Source organism: Gopherus evgoodei, chromosome 4 (assembly GCF_007399415.2).
Source record: "Gopherus evgoodei ecotype Sinaloan lineage chromosome 4, rGopEvg1_v1.p, whole genome shotgun sequence".
In the NCBI taxonomy this organism is placed as follows: Eukaryota; Metazoa; Chordata; order Testudines; family Testudinidae; genus Gopherus; species Gopherus evgoodei.
This window is the reverse complement of record NC_044325.1, coordinates 109,342,483-109,364,904: the sequence shown is the minus strand read 5'-3', so window position 1 is coordinate 109,364,904 and position 22,422 is coordinate 109,342,483. Positions and strand designations below refer to the sequence as shown.

The following is a 22,422-nucleotide window of genomic DNA, read 5'->3' as shown; positions in this document are numbered from 1 at the left end:
GCTGTTTCTCTCCTCAAGCAAACACTAGCTGTGGACATTCCCTGCCTGCCTCTACTCCAGCAAACAGTAACTGTGTTTGTTTTTTAGACAAGCAGCTCTGGGAGCCCCCAGTTCCCAACAAAACAAAGAGAGTTCTTTAGTTAAAAGCATTATGGGAAGGTTCCGGAGGTCAGTTACAGCGTAGTAAGATTAATCACTGTTTACACTGGCACTCCACCACTGCAGCACCAGTGCTGTTCTCTTTATTCCTCTCGTCCATGTGGAGTACAACCAGCGCTGTAGTCAGGGAGATACAGCGCTGTATGTGCCTTGCCAGTGTGGGCGGGGAGTAAGTTGCAGTGTTGTAAAGCCACCACCAGCGCTGCAACTCTCCAGTATTGCCAAGCCCTGTGCTCTTCTCTTTTAACTTGATAGACTAGTGCTAACATGCTGTTCCTGAAATACTTCATATTGTCTTTTGGCCTGGTCTACACTGTGTGTGGGGGGGATCGATCTAAGATACGCAACTTCGGCTACGAGAACAGCATAGCTGAAGTAGATGTATCTTAGATTGAATTAAAATTACTTACTTCACATCCTCGCGGTGTGCCGTGGCTCCCCCGTCGACTTTGCTTCCGCCTCTCACCGAGCTGGAGTTCAGCAGTCGATGGGAGAGTGATCGAGGATCGATTTACCATGTCTACACCACACACGATAAATCGATCCCCGATAGATCGATTGCTACCCGCCAATCAGGCAGGTAGTGTAGACGTACCAGGGTATGTCTACACTACAGGATAATTTCGAATTAACTTAAACCAGTTTTATTAAACAGATATTATAAAGTCGATTGCACGCGTCCACACTAGGCACATTAATTCGGCGGTGTGCGTCCATGGTCTGAGGCTAGCATCAATTTCCGGAGCGTTGCACTGTGGGTAGCTATCACTGTAACTATCCGGCCAATAACTTCGATTTGCGGCCACACTAACCCTAAATCGATATGTTAATATCGATTATAGCATTACTCCTCTCATTGGGGAGGAGTACAGACATCAATTTTAAGAGCCCTTTAAATCGATTTAAAGTGCATTGTAGTGTGGACGGGTACAGTGTTAAATTGATTTAACGCTGTTAAAATCGGTTTAACAGCGTAGTGTGGACCAGGCCCCAATCTTGGTGCTCAGAATCCAAGAAATGTCACTGCCTGATGCTGCCACAAATAGGTAAGTAAAATAGCAAATAACTAAGCAAGAAACATGCTTTTGGTATAGGCCGGATCCAGGTCCCTTTGAAGTTAATAGCAGTTTTGCCACTGGCTTAAATGGGAACAGTACTGCAAAATAATCTGCAGCAATTGGTAACTCTTGAATGAATATGCTGTATATGCTTGTTTTATCAGCATGACTTCTGTCAATATTTTGAAAGCAGAAATGGCTATAATAAACACTCAATACACTCATAGTGGATACAATTCACCCGTAGGCTGATTGCATTGCACAAGGCCTGTGCATTGCATAAAACTCACTTAAACTCTGTACTGATGTCATAATTGCGATTTAAATCGTACCTAGGCCTAGTTCTGCCCCACCTTCATTGGGGTGAATTTCTCCCCTGTGAATGCATATGCTTCAAAGTAAATGGGAATCACCCAGTTTAGTCACCATTTCAAATTCTGAAGCCAAGGATTTTTAACATAAATGTGGTAGTTACCTACATTTCTGCTTATTAATATAGACTATGTTATTGTTATCACAAATATATTATTACCACTATTATTTTGGGCACATACACACAAGAGGGCTACCTTAGGCTGCATCCTTGTCTTGGCTTCCCTAAAACCAGCAGGCTGACTCTCTGCACATTATGCTGGGGAGTGGTTTAATAGTTGGTGAACATATTCTGTGTTTTAGTGCAGCCCCCCTGGCCTTGAGAGACATGACAGACCCTCTGTTTGCTTTTGGCAGGTCTAATCTGCATGGATTTCTGTGCAGGGCAGCCAAAATATAGTTCAAAATAGCCACAAGAGCATAATAAACTTGTGTTTATTTGGGGGCATAAATCCAGACATGAGCAGGAATTTGGTCTTCTGTATATAAACTGAAGTCTGAGACAATACAACAGTTTAAGATGAATATGGGATTAAGCAATTGACACCATACTGGGATGTTATAGTAAAGAATATTTAAATAATAACAAAAGGTTTAACATAATTCTGGATTGTTTTTAATTTGGACTATACCACAACAACAGTTCACATAAGATACCACAGAGACCAAAGCATATAATCTGTCAATATGATATTAATATGTGGGTGACAATGATGATTTACCTGTATGGTAGGATCAGGGCCCAGCTTGTGCAAGGCACTGTACACACATATAATGAAAGAGGAGACCCTGCCCCAAAGAGCTTACAGTCTAACTAAGTATTATCCATTTGGCAGTTTGCAAGTGTAATATCAAAGTGGCTAATACAAAATTGCCCATGTGCACACGGTCAAGTGCTGCATTGACATCCAGGATGTGCCAGCGGAGACGGTATATGCTGTGCTGCATGAGTACCGCAGGAAGTGGGACATGAACATCATTGACACATGACATTGCCTGGCTTGCCACCAATGCTAATCTGGGCAAATGTTAACTACCAGCTACTATCCTTTCTTACAAAAACCACAACATGAAATACAATGCCAGGGCTATTTCTAGCTCTAGCTAAATAAACCACCATAACCGTCTTCAATTTTTTTCGTAAATCACATTCATATGATTTAAAAACCCCTCATATTTGGGTTATGAAGATTGAAGCCAAGCAGTTGAAAGATAGGTAAGGCCAGAGGGAAGACTGTCTGGGTCTCCTGCAGTCAGAGGGCCTGGGCAGACACCTGATGTTACAGTCTGGCATGACAGGCGCACGTACTCTCCTGCTTTCCGCAGTGCCCAGGCGAGAGAGGCCTCAGGGCAGGAATGGGAGCTGGGCAGTGAAGCGGCTCCTTGTCTCTAGTAGCTGCAGCATGGCGGATCTGTGTGTACGTGAAGGGGCAAGCTCCCGGGGAGAGCTCGGGCCTGTCGGAGACGGCTGGCTCGCTGGCTGGCTCCGGAAATTACAAGGCGCGGACGAGCCGCACGCCTGGCCCTGCGGGGAAAGAAGCAGCGAGCGCCCAGTGACCCGCAGCCCCGCCTAGCTCCCCTGCACCGCCTCTCGTCCCAGGGTCCCCGCCCACGGGCCGCCCTGTCCTCTCCCCCCGGCGCAGGCTGGGCTACGAGGGGCTGCCGGGTTGGGCCAATGGAGGCGGCGCGGACGCTGTTTGCTTGGGTAAGTTGGTGCCTCCGGGGTAGGCGCCCTGAGCGGTGGAGGGGAGGCTACTGCCGGGGGCACGTGGGAGAGGCGGGGGGCGGGCTTGCTTCCTGTGCAGGGAGAAGCAGCAGAAGGCTGGGAAGGTATTTTCTTCCCGTTCTCTTTCCCACCTCCCCCTCCCCCACCAGGCACTTGTACTTGCCCCAAAAATTTCCTCTTCGCTAAAACCAAATTATGGCCCTTCTGCAAGAGCAGAGACCGCCCCCCCCCCTGCGCCCGCACCAGTGGGAGCCGGGCTGTAGCCCTCCGTGCCTGCAGGGGGCTGTGTCGCGTGCAGCTGCACCTTGACTGTGATTTCGGGTGGGATATTGGGTCCCCCTCAAAAAGCCCCAGTCGTGGCCCTCGCTGGGCGGCGTGGGACCCTGCATCATTAGTTCTGGGACCGGGGCTGCGGCGGACAGGGGGCTGGCGGCGTACCCAGGGCTGGGCAGAGCGCGGAGTGTCCCGAATGCTGCGCTTTGCAGTTGCGGGGCTGCTGCAGCGCCTGGGTGTCACGACAGACCGGTGTAAATGGGCTTCCCCCCCTTCCCCCCCACCCTTCTGCCCTTTTATTTATCAAATTTCTCACAGAAAAGGCATGGCTGGACTCTTGTAACAGGCGGGGCTGCAAAGCCGAGGGCTGAGGGAATCTGCTGACTTTCCAGGAGTCCTTTGGGCTTTGAAAGTAGACTGAGCAGTTGCAGCCACCGTTGTGTTTAATATAGAGGGACTGTCCAAGAAGATTACAGGGCACAGCGTGGATGCAGCCTGCCACTCCCTGTGCATGGTCAGGCTGCTGCTCCAGTGAAATCAGTGGGGCTCAGTGGTGCTGGAACTATTTTTATAGTAAGGGTGCTGACGGCAGAAACCATGTATTTGAGTTGTTACTACTTCAAGCCAGAGGATGCTGGAGCACCCCTAGTTCCAGCCCATATGATAAGGCTCCTTGCAAGGACGGCACTTCATCCATGTGCACAATTGCAGGGTCAAGCCCATGGTTTATAACGAGTGGGGACATTGTATGCTGGGTCTAGTGGTCTCCTCAGGTTGCCTGCGTTAAAGATGAGTGTGGCTATGCCATGCATCGTTGAACTCTGTGGGTTTGCGTTTGCTACTCCTGGTGCAATTCTAGTTCACACATTATAGGCATTGCCATTTGTATGTTTGAGTGTAGCAAAGCCTCCCCTTATACAAACATGCCACACAGAATAAAAGTGCTAAAAAATAAATAGCAAAAGGCCATGGAATGGTTGTATTAAAGCTCCCTCTATTTCTGGAGCTACCTTGTTAATCTTCCCATAGAACAGATTATGTGCATCTATGCTTCCTTTTTAATGTTTATCTTTGTGATCCTCCACTTTCTGATCCCATTTGAAAAAGCTCAGAAATAAAATATATTTTATGAAAGATTTCTATATTATGCCTCTCCCCCCCCCCCCCCAAGCAATGTGAGAGAGACTCAGCAGCTGTGTGTATTTTGAGAACTGCTGCTGTCCAAAGTATTTGAAAAAAATCCTTGCTAGGAGTTAGAGAGGAGTTTGCTCTGGCAAGTGTCGAGTCCTACGCCATCAATATCTGCAGAATTTAAGCTTTTATTTAAAAAAGAAATCAAATTTCTGTTTCTTATTGTTGTGAAGATCACCTTATAAATGTGAGTGGAATGTGATCTCTGCCTGAGACTGCTGACACTCCAGTGCCACCTCTGCTACTTTATCGCTTTGCTAAGCATTAGCAGTGTGAAATTAACCTACTCAAGGCCAAATAAGGGTTGCTGTTCAGAACCACAGTTGCCAACTTTCACATGATAGATAAGCACCTTGACTTTCACAATAAGCCAAAAATCAAGCTAATCCCATTTCAAAACAAGCCAATCCATAAGAATCCCAACATTCTGTGACTAGATCTCCCTGGTGTGCAGTCTGGAACTGTGGTGGGCCCACTGTGCACCTGACTCTCTTCCCCCCTTCCCCCTGCTTGCTGGGAGCCGACCCCCCCTCCCAAAGCCAAAAAGCTGCAGACAAAAAACTAGCCAACAAGCGACTCACAAGCCAATTAAGCCAAAAACAAGTCCAGTTTCTGTGTTTTTAGTGGATTTGGCATGTCTGTTCAGAACCCTATTTATAGGTTTCTTGGACTGGACACCTGAAAATGTGTTCTCTCTCTGTCCCTCTCTGCAGTGTACCATTGCAGTGTGTCATATGATAATACAGTCACCTGGTATCCACCAAAAATAATCCATTAGTAGCTGATTGTGCCTTGGCCTGTACACCATGGAAGAGGGAGCCAATGGGCTATGCATGCCACAGCCCATATGCAAAAAGATCATAGCTGCTGACTTGTCAGTCTGCATTCTGCTCAAATATCTGCATGTTTCATGCACACCAATTCATCCAAAAGTTCCTCCTTCCCTTTGAATTCAAGAGGAGTTTTGCCATTGACTTCAATGGGACCAGGATTTCAGCTGTAGTGGATAAAGGAGACATCAGAGGCATGGTATGGATAGCTATAGTTGCCCCCTACCTGCTCTGATCCTCACCCATGAACTTGGTGTGCAGTAGTCATACTGGTCAAAAATAAGCATAATACAAATTTGCAAGAGTAAGTGGCAATAGGCACCTCAGGCAACTGAAAACCTTATTCTGCCATCCTGAAGGCTGCTAGCTGCCCAAGGTATACATCTTCTGTCTTCCTTCTGTCTTGCCTTGCCTTTCCCCGCACCCCTAGCATCTAATTGTGTTATATTCCTTGCAGTGAGTATGTAAGTTTCCCTCCTAGAAGAGTTGTACAATTAATGAGTGGTGATAAATCACCAAACCATCTGATATTATATGTACTATTTATAATTGAGTGATTAACAGCAATTTCCAACTGCCGAATGGGTTGGAATCTTGAAATTTGTTATAGGCCATGCAGTGCAGCCAAAATCCCTAAAATGAACTTTGACCTCTCCATCCAAGTGCCCTTTTGTGATTCAGTCTTAAAATTTGCTACATTCATTGCTTATTAATTGATACCATCTCTCTTTAAGACACATCAGGTACTCCATAACTAGTGTGGGAGAGAGAAAGAACCCAGGTGAGGCAGGGGATTTGAGGTGGAAAAGGGCCAGTGAAAAATCCTAATGATTAATTTCTGCTTGGGGGCAGTAATTTTGGGTTTGAGGTCACCAACACCCAGTAACAGGTTTTTGCTAAGAATGTTGTTGTAGGCAAGTAAATGTGCTATTGGAATTGATGTTGATAGCAGTCCATGAGTCTGGCTGATCTATCAACCAGTGCTTTTGAGAAGCCTCAGACTTTTAAGACTTCCCATGGTTACTTTGTGCTATTCATTTATCTGGCTTGGTTTTAGCTTATAAATATACCACTAGCTTTTCTTCATGCCCTCTCTGAGTTAAAGGAGTTGCCTAATGAGAGACAAATGTTTCCATTTCACCTGTTCCAAGTTCCAAATGAGACAACATGTGCTTCTTACTTCATTTTGGGGGTGTTATGCTGGGAGAACATGTACATTAAACTTAGTGGAGGGTGGTTACATTTATTATCATAATTATTACATGCATAATTTTAACACTAACAAGCCTTACTCATTCTTTAGCAGGCACACTGGGCTAAACTCAGCACTGATATATTCAGGCACAATTCCATCAATAGCATCGTAGTTGAACTAGCATACATCAGCAGTGAATTTGGCTCAAAGTGCCTAAAATTATCTTGCCAAATTTTCTTACTTAGCCAGGGATACATTTTATTTGTACAATTATAAAAAGGAAGTTGGCAATATTCAGCAGCTTTTCTTTGGAATATTTGACAAGCCCAGGGCTGCATAAAAAGAACACAGCTTATGCCATTCATATCACTCTGTGGGTTGAGAGTTTGTATAATAAGGAAACGCATGCAAAAAATAAGCAAATTTTGGCATAAAGAAATAGGATCTCTGTTTTTTAAAATAATCAGCCAGATGTTTACAGTAGGTCTCTACTTAGTGGCTTATTTGATAAATTAATGAGAGCGGTGGCCATTTATACTATGTATGGTATCAGTGCAGACCATTCATAGTTTTTCTTATGACACTCCATGTTGTTTGAATGAGAAGCTGCACTGGAATTGATTTGCTACTGCATGGTGGGAAGGATGGTTTAGTAATGGATAGAGCACTGGACTGGAACTGACGAGTCCTAGATTCAGTTTCTGGCTTAGCCACAGACTTGCCATGTGATCTTGGGCAGATCACTTAATCTATTTTTTGCCTCCGTTCTGCATTTGTAAAATGGGGATAATACTTTTTACCTGACAGAGATGGCATGAGATTAAAATTCAGGAAGGGGAGTGAGGCGCTCGGTAACTATGGTATTGAGGGCAACATAAATACTTAAGAATTGCCTGCCCACAGCTTTATGGACTGCATCAGTGATGCTGACTACCTTATTTTTCTGCATTTCAGGTTGTGAACTTAAACCCTACCATGATTTAAAATGTAGGATAAACCTTGCTCAGCAGCTCTGGAAATCAGCCCCTGTACTGTACAGTACAACATTCTGCATTACATATTGTATTTCTCTAAAAAGAGGCGTTCCCTTGCTTAAGATACATCATTGCAGTGATTGCTGTGATAAATACGGATTCTGTATGGATTACAATTGCAAATATTTTTATATGAGTACTAGTTATGGAGAATCCTGCATGTGTACGCCAGCAGTTAGGCACTTCACATTTTTATATTCTTTAATACCTAGTAGGTTATTAATGCAGTCTCTTAAACTTTTACATAGTAACTTTTGTCCCTAAGTTTGTGGTTTATAACAGGTCCTACGTGTATTTGCTACAGTTTTACATGCATACAGTAGGCATTGCCATGCATCTTTTAAATACTATGCACAATACAGCAATTGCCACTTTGTCTCAATCCATTTGCTCACTCAGGCTTCTTTACGCAGTGCAAATATTCTTAGGAAATTGTTATCTGATTCTAATAATATTTCAGGCTACAGTGGAGAAAACTTAAACTATTTAATAGATTTTAAAACCAGATGGGACCATCATGTAATTCTAGTTTGACCTATTGCATGATGCAGGACATAGAATTTCACCAAATGATTCCCGCATCAAGTACATAACTGCTGTGAAAATATTACATCTTTCAAATTCTAGTCTGAATTTGGCTAGCGTCACCTTCCAACTATTGGACTGTGTTATGCCTTTGTCTGCTAGATTAAAGAATTTCTACTTCAGAAATATTGTCCCAATGTAGATACTTACAGACTATGATTGAGTCACCTCTTAACCCTCTCTTGAATAAACAAAATAGAATGATCGTTAGAGCCCTGTGTGGGTACAAAATTTGTATCTGCATCTGATCCATGATCTGCAAACGTGATATGAAGCAGATATCTGCAGATTTGCAGGGCTCTAGATATAAAATTTGGGTGTGCATCCATCTGCAATCTGAAAACATGATCTGCGGATATCCCCATCCACAGATATAAAGTGGATAGCTGCAGATTTGCAGGGCTCTATTGATCATTAGTCTCTCATTGTAAATGTAGGTTTTCTAGACCTAAAATCCTTCTTGTAGGTTTTTTTCTGAACCTTTTTCAATTTGTCAACATCCTTTTAACAGAGTGGACACCAGAACTGGACACAATATTCCAGGAATGATCTCACAAATACTGTATGTGCAGTGGTAATACCATCTCTTTACTCCTAATCAGTACCCCTTCCTTTTTTAAAAATTTCCTCAACAAAATTCATGTAAGACTGCAAGATTTAAAAATGGAGATGCCAACAAACTTTGCAAAGTGCTTAGGTGGACCTGCTACTCTTTGAATGAAATACAGCGCTTCAAGTGTATAATATACATGCAGTATTCATCTCTTTCAGCAGCACTGCACTCTTGTGAAGTCTTAACTTCTGGCAACCTTTCAGAAGTGGTGTGCTGAGTCTTCATTTATTCACCCTAATTTGAGGTTTTGCGTGCCAGTAATACGTTTTAATGTTTTTGAAGGTCTCTTTCTATAAGTCTATAATAAACTATTGTTGTATGTAACGTAAAAAAGGTTTTTAAAATGTTTAAGAAGCTTAATTTAAAATTAAATTAAAATACAGACCCCCTCTTAGTCCCCCCCGGATCGGTGGCCAGGACCTGGGCAGTGTGAGTACCGTAGATAAACAGCTTGTGTGCCGCCTTCGGCACACATACCATAGGTTGACTACCCCTGTACTAGTGGATAAAAATGGCTGATGTTTAATGGCAGAGGCATGTTGAACTTGCACTATCTGATGCCTACTCAGTAATTTTTAAGGGTTTGCATATAATGGGCCTAAGATCCAAGCTTTCTGTGTTCTAAGTTCTACATAACAAAATATGGACAGGCTGAGTTTTTGCAAACCCTGAATAAACCCATTTCTAATTAAAAGCTAATAAATTGCTTTATCAATAAAGCTCTTTCATATTTTTATTTTTCTGTGTATGTTTAAAGGGTGCAAACAGCTATGGGCAGCTCGGCCTTGGTCATAAAGAGGATGTGCTGTTGCCTCAGTCTCTGAAAGATTTTTCCTGGAAACATCAAAACATTAAGAGCATTGCTGGAGGAGGAGGACACTCTGCAGTTATTACTGGTAACAGACATTCATATGACATGTGCAGTGCAAGGACTGGCATGTTTCTGAATGAGAATCTCTCAGTGTTGTGCTGCCACCTATGTGTGGATTGCAGTTTCTAGCAGGTGCCAATCTTTAATTGCAAAGTGGAAAAGTTATTTGCTGCCAATTAATTAAATTGTTTTGGAGAGGAGTTATGTTATTTCAGTTGCCTCTAATAGTCATTTTATGATTATGTGATAATTATTTCTTAGCCTGTTCTACCTGCTTATTATGCAAGAGGGTTCATTACTTTTGGGGGAAAAAGAGGATATTTCACTTTGAAAAGATAGGTTATTCCTTACCTTAAGTGGTGTCCAAACCCCTGATTAGAAAGTTCTATCATAAATAATGGCTACTTAGGAAATAGGCTGTGAAGGAGAAAGTGAATAAGATGAGACTTCACTCTGAAACATTGAGAGGAAGCAATGTTAATGTTAAAATCATCTTCCTTGGCAGTCTCATTCTCCATGGCTGTGTCTACACAAGAAAGAAAAGTGCATTTTTAATTTGTTAAAGATATATAATTCTATCTTGAGAAGATAAGGCCTACGCACACAGTGCTAATTTATCGAAGGATCATGATGTATGTATGGTTCCGTTTTGCCTATGTTATAACTGTGCCAGTGGTTTTATTTTGCAGGTGCAGGAGAACTCTTTGTATGTGGCCAAAACAAAGAAGGACAATTGGGACTCAATCACACTGAGGATGTCCTGTGTTTTACTTCATGCACTGCACTGTCTAGTGTTTGTGTGATACAAGTGGCCTGTGGTTGGGATTTTACAATCATACTTACTGGTAAGTCCATCTCACTAATAATATCTAGCTCTTATAGTGCTTTCATCAGCATATCTGAAAGTTCTTTACAAATGAGATCAGTATCATTACCTCCATTTTACAGATGGGGAAACTGAGACTCAGAGCAGTGAAAAGACTTGCCCAAGGTCACCCAGCAGGCCAGTGGCAGAGCCAGGAATTGAATTCAGGTCTCTAAGTCCAGTGCTCTGTCCACTGGGCCACACTGTTTCCCACTAGAGCCTGGAGAAATATTATGACATACAGTAAAAGCACAGAGCTCTGTTGTACCAAGGTCTGTACAAAGCTTGAGTGCTCAGAGGTTTTATGCTCTTTGCTTTGCAAGTGGAATTGCTTTATGTTCCACACACTCCCTCTTCAGTTATCTTTAGACCTTTACTGAATATGGTTTATAAGAACACAAGCCCTTGAGCTCTTGAGCTTTTTGAAAAGGGACAGTTCAGTTCTTTATATGCTGTGCTGTGGTATCTTGCATATAATTCTTTTAATCATGTGTTATGGTATCTTGCTTATAACCATAAATGTACCCTAAGGTATTATGTTATGAGTTGCACTGCTCCAACAAGGCTGTATTATGTTGCAGGAAATGGCCAAGTTTTATCCTGTGGGTCTAACTCTTTTGGACAACTAGGAGTCCCTCAAACTTCAGGAGGATGTTTGATCCCACAAAAGATTGAGGTAAAGACTCAGCAAAGTTGTCCTCTACAGATCTTGTCCTGTTTTCAGTGCCACATACAAAACTCACTAAAATCAGTGGAAAGACTCCTATGGATTTCAGTGAGTTTTGGATCAAGCACTTGTACTCATTGAAGACAAGAGAATTACTCGTGTGAATGATAAAAATCCAGGATTAGGCATTTTAAGAGAGTGAATACTGTTGTACATATTAGAAAGTCAGGACTTCAGGAAGGTGTGTGTGTGTGTGTGTGTGTGTGTGTGTGTGTTAAATGAAGAAGGTGCCAACTCTTACTAAAAGAGAATGGTACATTTTGAAAAAGGGCATAAAATTTCATCCACACACATTTTAATAGCCACAGTCAACCAAACAATAGGCCAAATCCTCAAATGGTGTAAACTGACTGAAGTCAAAGGAGCTATGTTGATTTTCACCATCTGAGGCTCTGACCCAGGGCTTATAAGGTGTTAGAAATGTTTCAGTACAAACTTGAGGAAAGAAGGAAAGGATTTCCACTGATTTTAAATTTTATTTAGTTTCTTAGGGCTTTATGTTGAAAAATTCAAAGAATTGAAGAAGAACTTGTTAAAAAACAGCTGATTTCAATATAATCAGTTGTGTTCTGGGATGTCTACTGTAGGAAAGTTTTTGTTAAACTGAGTTCCTTCTTCTGGCACATGCTATATAAATGCCAATTCTTTGGTTTTGTGCTGCATTTATAACTTAGCAGCGCAACATAATGTGCAGAAAGATCTTTTAGCAAAGGTTGCAGAATCCATTCCTTAAATTTTTGTATAAGAAAAATTATTGTGAGAAATCAGCACTTTTGATCATCCCTACAGCAAGAAACTAGTGTGTGTTCAGGGAAATTAAAATTTTATGGATTTTAGATGCATTTTCTTTTGAAATGATAAGCAGCAGCTAAAAAAATAATTTTAAAGGAAGTGAAAAATGCATTTGTATTGTCCTCATTTAACCTCCAAATGTTTATCAAACCATATCAGTTTCAAAAGAAATATGTTTGGAGACCAGGGAATCCCATTCCTTATTGGTCCGTCTCTTGCGCTCATAAACGCTGAGGGGCAGACTCTTAACCCCAGCCTGTGTTGAATAATACCTTGCTCCACGGATAGTCATCATTGCAGTCAATGGGAGTACTTATGGGGTAAGCCACTACTTAGCGTGAATAAGGGTATCAGAATCTATCTCTGAAGTAACTGCTTTAAAAATCTTATAAGAAATAGCTACTAAGATTTGTATATCCTCAGAGGAGCTTTACCACTGTTGGCTATGAACCCAGCAGTGTGAAGGAATTCCTCATGGCAGCACTATTCTCTCCTTCTAATTAATCCCTGTTTACACTTGGGTTTCTATTTTTAGAACATTAATGAAACTCTTTCCTCTCCAAATAAATTTATATTTCTGTTGCATTGCAGAGAACTCCCATTCTGTAAAGCTTCAGAAACGGCAGATTCCTTTCTGGTTCTTTGGTTAGGATTACCAGTCTATTGCCAGTGCCAGAGCCTGTCTGTTACTTTTTTTAAATTCAGGGACAGCATAGTTATAGAAATGAGAGAAAGACCTTTTAAGTTATCTTGTTCTCTTGGGCACAGGAACTGTTGTGTTGGTACACTACCTACCATCCTTGGAAACTGCTGCATTATTACTGATAATTATAATCTACCACCCTGACAATGCAGGCTCATTCTGCATCTACTGTGGGGTTTTACACAGCTGGTATATATCTGTCGATTCCTAATTTAATAAACCACGTGAGCAGTGTTTTGTAAGCACTATTTGTGTTACATTAAATGCTCATGCTTGCTGCCATTTCTTTTATATCAATATTACATCCACAAAACTATGTTAAAAGAATGTGAAGTTTGCAAAATCAAGCCCTTAGGTTAGGAAATGCTAGAATTAAGGCATCTCATGCAAACTTAATTTGGTCCCTCTGTGCATAAATGTTATAATACAGTGTAATTCAATGTTCATACCTAAAGACAGGGGGGGTCTTATAACTGAAGTGTTACACACCATTAACTACAAGCGTGCTGCCAGCTCTGCCTAAATTATTAAATTGCCCATCATCAAAGTATGTTGGAAGCAGTGAATTGTTTTGCACTCTGGACTAAGGTGGCCGCTTGTTACTGATATTTGTTACTGAATATCCAGTATGATAAAAGGGGGACTGTAAAATTGTGTGTTTGTATCTTAGTTACAAATTGCTGAGATTTTTTCCTTCATGTGAGTTTTTTGAGCTCAACTGTCGATCTGCTGCTGTACTATGATACTTCTGGAAGCTTTGCTTGGTTTTCTTAAGAAATGCCCAAGACTATATTGAAATGAGACTGAAATCTATTCTAAAATAAATATCTTTGTGCTGAACTCTGTGACATATAGTCTGTAAATACGATACCATTTTCTTGCATTTGATAAAACATGTTTCCCTTTGAGAGGTGTAAAATGCAAATTGAAAATACGTTTTTTTTTAATGTTTGAATAGTCCCTCACAGAGAAGGTGGTGAATGTTGCTGCGGGACTCAGACATGCTCTTGCTGCTACAGGTGAATATGCCATCATAAATTTAACATTTCAGCCAGAAATTAATACTACTTTTATTATGTGAGAGGTCTAATAGCTTACATTAAAAAAGGGTGGGGGGGGAGGGAAAGGATTTATGATTGTATTCCTCCTATTTGTTACAGAAGCCACAGGAAAATGACACCTGAACAGTCCTGTCCATGGTAAGGATAGGCATGTTAGATAAGGACATGGTAATGAATATGCTCTTTCCAAAAAATGGTGCTGAAAATGTCCAAGAGCAAAGAACCAGATTTTCAAAGCTATTTTGACACCTAAAATTTGGCCCTTAGTGACTTTTTGGGTCTCCTACTATCAGCTGTGCTCTATCTTGGCAGGTCATAGTTTGTATGAAATTTAAGGTCTTATCCTGCAATCTGTTTTCAGAATTCTCCAAGGCTTGATGGGAAGTCTTCCATAGTCATTCTGTGGATTTGGCATGTTTTGCTGCAATCAACAGTTAGCCTGTTGTTTTCTTGTTGTTACTTGCATATGAGTTCCAGACAGTTGGGTATTGGGTGAAGGGGTAAAAGGTTGAAATAGAAATTGGAAGAAGTGTGTAGTCTAGTGGTTGGAACAAGTACTAGGAATCAAGCACCCCTTAGCTCTGACCACGATTCTCAATTATAATCTAGATCCTGATTCTTGTATCCTCTGGGCTAAATTATAACCAGCTGTTGGGTGTCTGAGCAGAGGACTACTGGGCATAAGAGGTTAGGTCACAGTGTAGCAAGGAAATCAGCCACTATGGGGTTGTTAGTCCCCATTGCTGTGCAAGTGGATGTGTAGGGGTGGGAAGCCAGTGGAGCCTTGACTGCTTCCCAACATGTTGGCCAGCACAGCTGGGTTGGTATGGAGAGGGTAGTAAACTGTGCCAGGTAAAGGGCTGGCTGAATTTATTTCTCCACAGGAGGCAGAATTGTGGGACTTAATTGTGATTCTTTGAATCACAGTTCAGTCCCATATCCTCTCTTGAGGCAGTGCAAATGCACAATTCTCCTGACCGTGAGTCTTGAGCAACTCCACGATGTAGTCCTCAGGGATTTAGAGCAAGACGTGTACCCCTCTTTGGTTCTGGTTTCCCATTTATAAAAGGAGATTAATAACCACCTGTCTCTTGGAGGCCTTGTCAAGATTCATTCAATGTGTGTAAAGTGTGTTTGGGATGGAAAGGGTAATATAAGTGGAAAGTAGTATTCTTTATAGATAGTTTATATTGGTGTTAATTAAAAAGTTAAGTCAAGCAAACTCTCTTTTGAAATTAGTTGACAAGAGAAAAGGCAGTCAACTGAATTTGTCAATAATCTCTGTGTTTTAATTTCTTTGTACGCTCACACTGAGAAGAAAGCGGCATGGTGTTCCAGTGGGGAACAGGCATGGCTTCTCAGGCAAACCGGGCAAGCCAAGGGAAAATGATCCCATCCTTCTTGACAGCAAAAGAACCTTGTAAAGTAGCAGGTAACTAAAGAATCACACTTTTTCTTTGTAAAGACAGTAGCACTGGGAACAGTAATATGTAACCATGTACATACATACAAACAATGCACCTTTTCTATAAACCCCCCTGGTGTGTTATCTATGCTTCCCATAATTTTGCAGTGATTCAGATGCATTACAGAAGGTCATTACAGAAGTAATGAATTCATTGATGCTGGGTAAGGGACAAATCCAGATCCCCTCCTGCCTGGACACAATGGGAACTAGGGCAGCTGCTGTGTGCAAAGAGGGGATGTGGATGTAAGGGAGCTGTGTTCTGTGGCAGCATGGTGGGGCTGGAATGTGGGTGTTGGTGTTCCAGTGTGCACTGGCATGACCAGGGCTCGGGGTCTGGATTTCCCGTTACTTACAGAAACACGTCGGCACCACATTTTAAATATGTCCTCAGGAATTGGCACAGTCATTTGCAGTGTGTCTGTGGTGTGATATGGAATGGGAACACAGATACACAATCCCCTGGACAAATAATGCTGACTTCCTTGGGGTCTGTGTTCCATAAGCTGAGACCTTCTGATGTAAAATACATAATACACAGCACCCGTCGTGCAATTTCTGAAGTAATATACTTCTATTCTGTACTACAAGGGATCTGGGCATACAGACATGTCTTGCCTGTACTTATTCCATGGAACTGATGTTTCCTAGGTCTGGAAGATGCAAAGGTGAAAAAGGTCACTGCCAGCTCCTATCATTCAGTGTCACTTACAGGTAGGCCCCAGCAATATGTGTATATATTAGTAGGCTTGGGCAATGTATTTAGAAGCTAGATATTTATGACTTCGTGAATTTTAATTTTTGTTCTAGCTGGGCTCTACTTAGTTTGTAAAATCTGATGGGATCACAGCACAGCATGCTATAACTTCAGTGTGACTCTGCCAGCAAGTAGGGGATCTTGGGGGACAACTACTGCACTGGTAGGGTGCAAAATAAACTTTATTCAGAAAATGCAAAAACAGGGAAAATTCAATAGTGAGGGGTATGGGGTTTGTTAAGGTAGACAGTTGGGGAGGGGTTTCTTTTAATAAATAGTATAGGGGGTTTCGATAGTGGGGTACAATACAGTGGGGTACAATACAGTTGGTAACCAATTAACACTGAAGTATAAATGTAACAGGTAGCTAACAATTTCTATGAAAAGGGTGTGTCACAGGAGCATATAACCAACTAACAGTTATGGGTAAAATGCGTTAAATAACCAACAGCTCTAGGTAAAAATGTGTTACAGTGGTGTAAATGTAAAATGTGAGGTGTGTCAGAGAGAAGAAGGGAAACCAATGGGGTTTTATGCTAGACTTCAGTAATACAATTGAGGTTTGGCAGCCGTAGGAGCGGGGTGAACACGTGGGGGGAAGGGATTAAAACAGAGAGAGAGAGAGAGAAAGGCAGTGGTAGAGGAATGAGGTTGGGGGATGGGGGAAGAGGAGCACGTGGTGGAGCAGAAACCAAAGGCAGAGGCGCTGCGGAGGGAGATTTAAACTCAGGGAGACACAGAGAGCAGACAGGCTGCAAGTTTAAACAGCAGAGAGACTGCAACGAGTGACTGGGGAGCTCGGGGGGAGACACGGGCAAGCTTGGGTGGGGGGTTAGGGCAGCGGGAAGACAGACTTAACCACAATTATACAGAACACAGCAAAATCTTATTTATGATCTAACTTAACCAAGACTACACAAATTAGCAAGTAACAGAACACAATGCAACAATTCTTTTTTAAACCTAATTTACAGAGCACAATACAAACAATTCTTCAAACCTAACTTAACCACAGCTATGCAAAATGAAATTACAACTTATCTAGACTAAGAACCTGATTCTAATAGGTGCACCTTACACTATGCCGATTCTTTGATCGGGAGGGGGAGCAGTTCCAGAAGGCAGAGTGGTGTGTGCCCAGGGTATAGCCCCCGGGGAGGGGGGGTGGCTGCAGCAGTGGGGCGGCTGCAAGCTGGCAGCCCAGGATACAGTCCAGGAAGGCACAGCTTAGCAGCGGCACAGGCTTATTTTTAGCAGCAAAGGCGCTGCGGAGCAAGAAACAGAGTACAGATACAGACCAATGAGTTAGCTTGGATCTGTCTGCTGGGGAAACAAGGCCAGCAGCTAGGACAGGGGGAATCTGCAAGAGGGAGTTCTTACCAATCCCCAGGACAGCAGCAAGCACAGAGGTAGGAACAGCAGTAGCATCGGAGGATGCAGAGAGGACTCGATTCGCTTACAACAATCAGGAGATCTCCAGGCACAAATTCGTTGTTTGTGGGAGGGGAGTTTAAAAACGGGGGTACGCTCAAAAACAAACGAGAGTGGGGAGAGGGCCCCCCAAAGACCCCAGCTGATCAGACCAGGTGTCAAAGCAAGGACCTTCTCCGAGGTCTGATCAGAAAATGTCCGGCTTTAAAGGCAAACTCAGGCAGTTTCCCACCAGTACTTTTGATTGGCTCCTCTTGATACAGGGGAGGAGAGAAGGCAGGGAAAGGCTGCAGGTAAGCATAGGCATGCCTGGGCATGTTCTGAGCCACAGGTATGACTCATATGCTTAATTAGTTGGCCACTTCAGGTCTTGCATTTCTGAGCAGCTCCCCCCACACCGAGCCCGGGTCTGAACAAAGGAGCCAAACAAAAAAGCAAGAAACCCCCTCCCTAGGCAGAGCAGTGGCTCCAGTTAGTCTGTACAAGCCATTCCTATGACTAGGGCTGTGACTTTAGTTAGCACAATGGCCGGGAGGGGCGGCCACACAGGACAAACAGAAAGGAGAGGGGAAAAGGAATGCAGCAGGGGGACAGCTGTAACAGACACAGTGGTATTCTTTGGTTTGAAAGAGTAAATTATCTAAAAATGGAGTTAAGCGGATTTATTTGCTTTGGACACCGTCTCCTCCCCAAAGAGATCCTAGCAAGCACCCTTCAGTCGTTTGGGGACAGGTTCTAAAACACTTACTCCACAAATGGTTTCATTGATTTCAACAAGGCTATTCTGTGAAGCATGGTGTTACCCGTTGTGAGTAAGAGTTGCAGAATCTGGGATTTATTAGTGCACCTTGGTGGGACGTGTTCTCATAAATCATACAGGTGCTTTTGTAAACACCACCTTTTGCACTCTGCAGTCAGTTCTTCTGTGCTAGCTAAACAGGAACCAACATGTCACATAGAGAGGCAGCTAGAGTATTGCTCTGCATAAAGGGAAACAGGATTCATAGTATCATCAATTTTAAGGGCGGAACCGATTATCAGATCACCTTGTCTGACCTCCTGTATATCACAGGCCACCCAGCCTACCTGCGCACTGAACCCAACAACTGAAATTAGGCCAAAGTATTTACAACCAACAGGAGACTAAACTGTTGTGTGCCCCAGGCAGAGAACAGCAGGGACTGAGGTACACCAATGACGGAGGCCCCCACGAAGGCATGGAATTCATTATTGAGATATATCCAGATGATCCTAGCATGCAGCCCACACCCTGCACTGCACAGGAAGGCCAAAAAAACAAACAAACCCAAAGGCCACTGCAAATGTGACTAGGGGAAAATTCCTTCCTGACCCCATGTATGGTGGTTGCTTCTTATGCTATAGATTTATAATCTTGAGGCATGGAAAATGTATTAATCTTTCTGAAGACATGAAATCTTGAGTAAAACTACACGTTTGGGATCACTAACATCTTCTAAACTGTGCACCTGTGTATTCACTTGGGCCAGTTTACAGAGAGCGATAATTATGTGGGGGGAAATTGCAAAATGTGAGTTTTATTGAATTCTAAGACACGCAGACTAAGGTATCCCTAAATATAAGCTACTCTGGGAAAAATCAATTTATACTGGACTAGTCTGTAACTGACTTGAATTTATTTAAGTAGCAAATCGATTATTCTTCCATGTTTTTATTTTCTTGATTTTGATTAAGCAAGCATTCCTTTTTGGCTACAAAAAGACCAAAGCTCTTGATGCTAAGGATCCAACGCTATTTAGTAATATAACACTTCTGTCTCTCTCCCTCCTGCATTAGCTTTTAAACGTGTGTGTTTGACTCAAGGTACTACAGTACTTGTTTTTAAATTACCAGTGAGGCTTGGTCTACACTACGCGTTTAAACCGATTTTAGCAGCGTTAAAGCGATTTAACGCTGTACCCGTCCACACTATGAGGCCCTCTATATTGATATAAAGTGCTCTTTAAACCAATTTCTGTACTCCTCCTCGACGAGAGGAGTAGCGCTAAAATCGGTATTACCATATCGAATTAGGGTTAGTGTGGCCGCAAATCAACGGTATTGGCCTCCAGGCGGTATCCCACAGTGCATCACTGTGACCGCTCTGGACAGCAATCTCAGCTTGGATGCAGTGGCCAGGTAAACAGGAAAAGCCCCGCGAAATTTTGATTTTCATTTCCTGTTTGCCCAGCGTGGAGCTCTGATCAGAACGGGTGGCAATGCAGTCCCAAAACCAAAAAGAGCTCCAGCATGGACCGTACCGGGAGATACTGGATCTGATCGCTGTAGGGGGAGACAAATCTGTTCTATCAAAGCTCCGTTACAGAAGATGAAATGCCAAAGCATTTGAAAAAAAAATCTACAGGGTACACAGTGCTGTGTGACAAGCGTAATGGGAAGCCAGAGACTCAAATGGACGCTCATGGAGGGAGGGAGGGGGTACTGAGGACTCCAGCTATCCCACAGTCCCCAGTAGTCTCCGAAAAGTATTTGCATTCTTGGCTGAGCTCCCAGTGCCTGTAGGTTCAAACGCATTGTCTGGCGTGGTTCAGGGAATAGATCGTCAATTTACCCCCCCCATATGAAAGAAAAGGGAAATAAATCGTTTCTTGACTTCTTTCAATGTCACCCTATGTCTACTGAATGCTGCTAGTAGATGCGATGCTGCAACAGTGAAGAGCAGTATCCACTCCTCTCCCCTGCCCAGTGGCAGACAGTGCAGTAGGACTGGTAACCGTCCTTCTTATGAACCCGTGAGTGCTCCTGGCTGGCTTCAGGTGAGGCTGGCCGGGGGCGCCTGGGTGAAAATAGGAATGATTCTCGGTCATTCCCAGTAGATGGTACAGAACGGCTGGTAACCATCTTCATCACAGCAACTGGGGGCTGAGCTCCATCAGCCCCCTCCCTTTCCTGTGTAAAGAAAAGATTCTGTCCTGCCTGGACTATCATAGCAGCGGCATGCTGGGCTCCTCTCCCACTCACACTCACTCATGCCCGTCATCCCAATCGGGGTATGGGCCGCCAACCACAGGTCTCCAGAGTCCACTATCCTGGGCCATTCGCTCTACCTGGTTCCAGGTATAGCCCATTTTTTTGCTATCAGCCTAAAGGTCACGTTGCCAGGTGTTTCTTGGATGGCCTCTTTTCCGCTTGCCTTGGGGATTCCACCGCAGTGCTGTCTGGTGATGTTAGTTGGCTGCTTACGTAGTGTATGTCCTATCCAACCCCACCTTCTCCTTCTGATTTCTTCCTCTGCTGGGAGTTGACAGGTCCTCTCCAAGAGGTGGATGTTACTGATGGTGTCTGGCCAGCGCATCTGGAGAATCCTTCTGAGGCAGCTATTAATGAAGGTCTGGATCTTCCTGATGGTTGTTTTGGTTGTCCTCCAGGTTTCAGCTCCATACAGTAGGAGTGATTTCACATTGGAGTTGAACAGTCGAATTTTTATTGCCAAAGACAGCTCTCTGGAGCTCCAGATGTTCTTGAGCTGTAAGAAAGCTGCTCTTGCCTTACCAATCCTTACTTTGATGTCTGTGTCTGTGCCACCCTGCTGGTCGATGATGCTATCTAGGTAGGTGAAGGACTGCACTTCTTCCAAGGGGCTTCCATTCAGTGTGACTGGGTCATTGCTGATGGAGTTAATCCTAAGGATCTTGGTCTTGTCCTTGTGAATGTTGAGGCCAACCTGTGATGACGTGGCTGCCACTACGTTGGTCTTCTCTTGCATCTGCTGTTTACTATGCGAAAGGAGTGAAAGGTCGTCAGCAAAGTCCAGGTCATCAAGCTGGGTCCACAATGTCCACTGGATTCCGTTCCTACGCTCGTAAGTGGATGTCCTCATAATCCAATCGATGACGAGGAGAAAGAGAAATGGTGACAACAAGCATCCTTGCCTGACTCCAGTTTGCACCTGGAAGCTGTTAGTAAGCTGCCCTCCATGGATCACTCTACAGTGTATACCATCATATGACTTCTTGGTCAGGTTGACCACCTTTGCTGGGATGCCGTAGTGCCGAAGGAGCTTCCAGAGGGTCTCTCGATCCACACTATCGAATGCTTTCTCATGATCAACAAAGTTGATGTACAACGAGGAGTTCCACTCCATAGACTGCTCGACTATGATGCGAAGCGTTGCTGTCTGGTCCGTGCATGATCTATTCTGCTGGAAACCTGCCTGTTCATCTCGTAGCTGTGGATTGATGGCATCCTTCATTCTCTCTAAGAGGACTCGGTTGAAGACCTTCCCTGGCACCGACAGGAGTGTGATTCCTCTATAATTGGCACAGTTGCTAAGATCTCCTTTCTTGGGGATTTTGATGAGATATCTCTCTTTCCAGTCTACCAGAATCACTTCTTCTTCCCATATCTTCTCAAAGAGGGGGTACAGCATTTCCACTGAAGCATCCAGGTCTGCTTTCAAGGCCTCTGCTGGGATGTCATCAGGTCCAGCCGCCTTCCTATTCTTCATCATGGTGATGGCTTTTCTGATCTCATCTGTGGTTGGTTTATTGCAATTAATTGGGAGGTCCTCATTGGCTGAGCTGATATCTGGTGGATTTGGTGGTGCTGGTCTGTTCAGGAGTTCCTCAAAGTGCTCCGCCCATCTGTTCATCTGTTGTTCTATTCCTGTTATAGACTTTCTCTGCTTGTCTTTGACGGGACGTTCTGGCTTGCTGAACTTTCCAGACAGTCGCTT

General features: G+C 43.3%; 1 protein-coding gene across 9 annotated transcripts in view; it reads left to right on the top strand.

Annotated features, from left to right (window-relative positions):
- The first annotated feature begins 3,183 nt into the window (after nucleotides 1–3,183).
- The window catches only part of SERGEF (secretion regulating guanine nucleotide exchange factor), a 257,053-nt gene continuing 237,814 nt past the window's right edge, over nucleotides 3,184–22,422 (top strand). For 4 of the 9 annotated variants that reach the window (XM_030560507.1, XM_030560508.1, XM_030560510.1 and 1 more), the window contains exons 1-7: nucleotides 3,185–3,294; nucleotides 9,794–9,932; nucleotides 10,597–10,752; nucleotides 11,354–11,448; nucleotides 13,953–14,013; nucleotides 15,374–15,487; nucleotides 16,172–16,234. In XM_030560507.1, the coding sequence (XP_030416367.1) occupies nucleotides 3,265–3,294; nucleotides 9,794–9,932; nucleotides 10,597–10,752; nucleotides 11,354–11,448; nucleotides 13,953–14,013; nucleotides 15,374–15,487; nucleotides 16,172–16,234 (658 nt within the window). In that variant the 5' untranslated portion in view covers nucleotides 3,185–3,264. Of the gene's footprint in view, nucleotides 3,295–9,793; nucleotides 9,933–10,596; nucleotides 10,753–11,353; nucleotides 11,449–13,952; nucleotides 14,014–15,373; nucleotides 15,488–16,171; nucleotides 16,235–22,422 lie in introns of all 9 variants that reach the window. The other 5 variants (XM_030560505.1, XM_030560512.1, XM_030560514.1 and 2 more) reach the window with 2 other exon arrangements.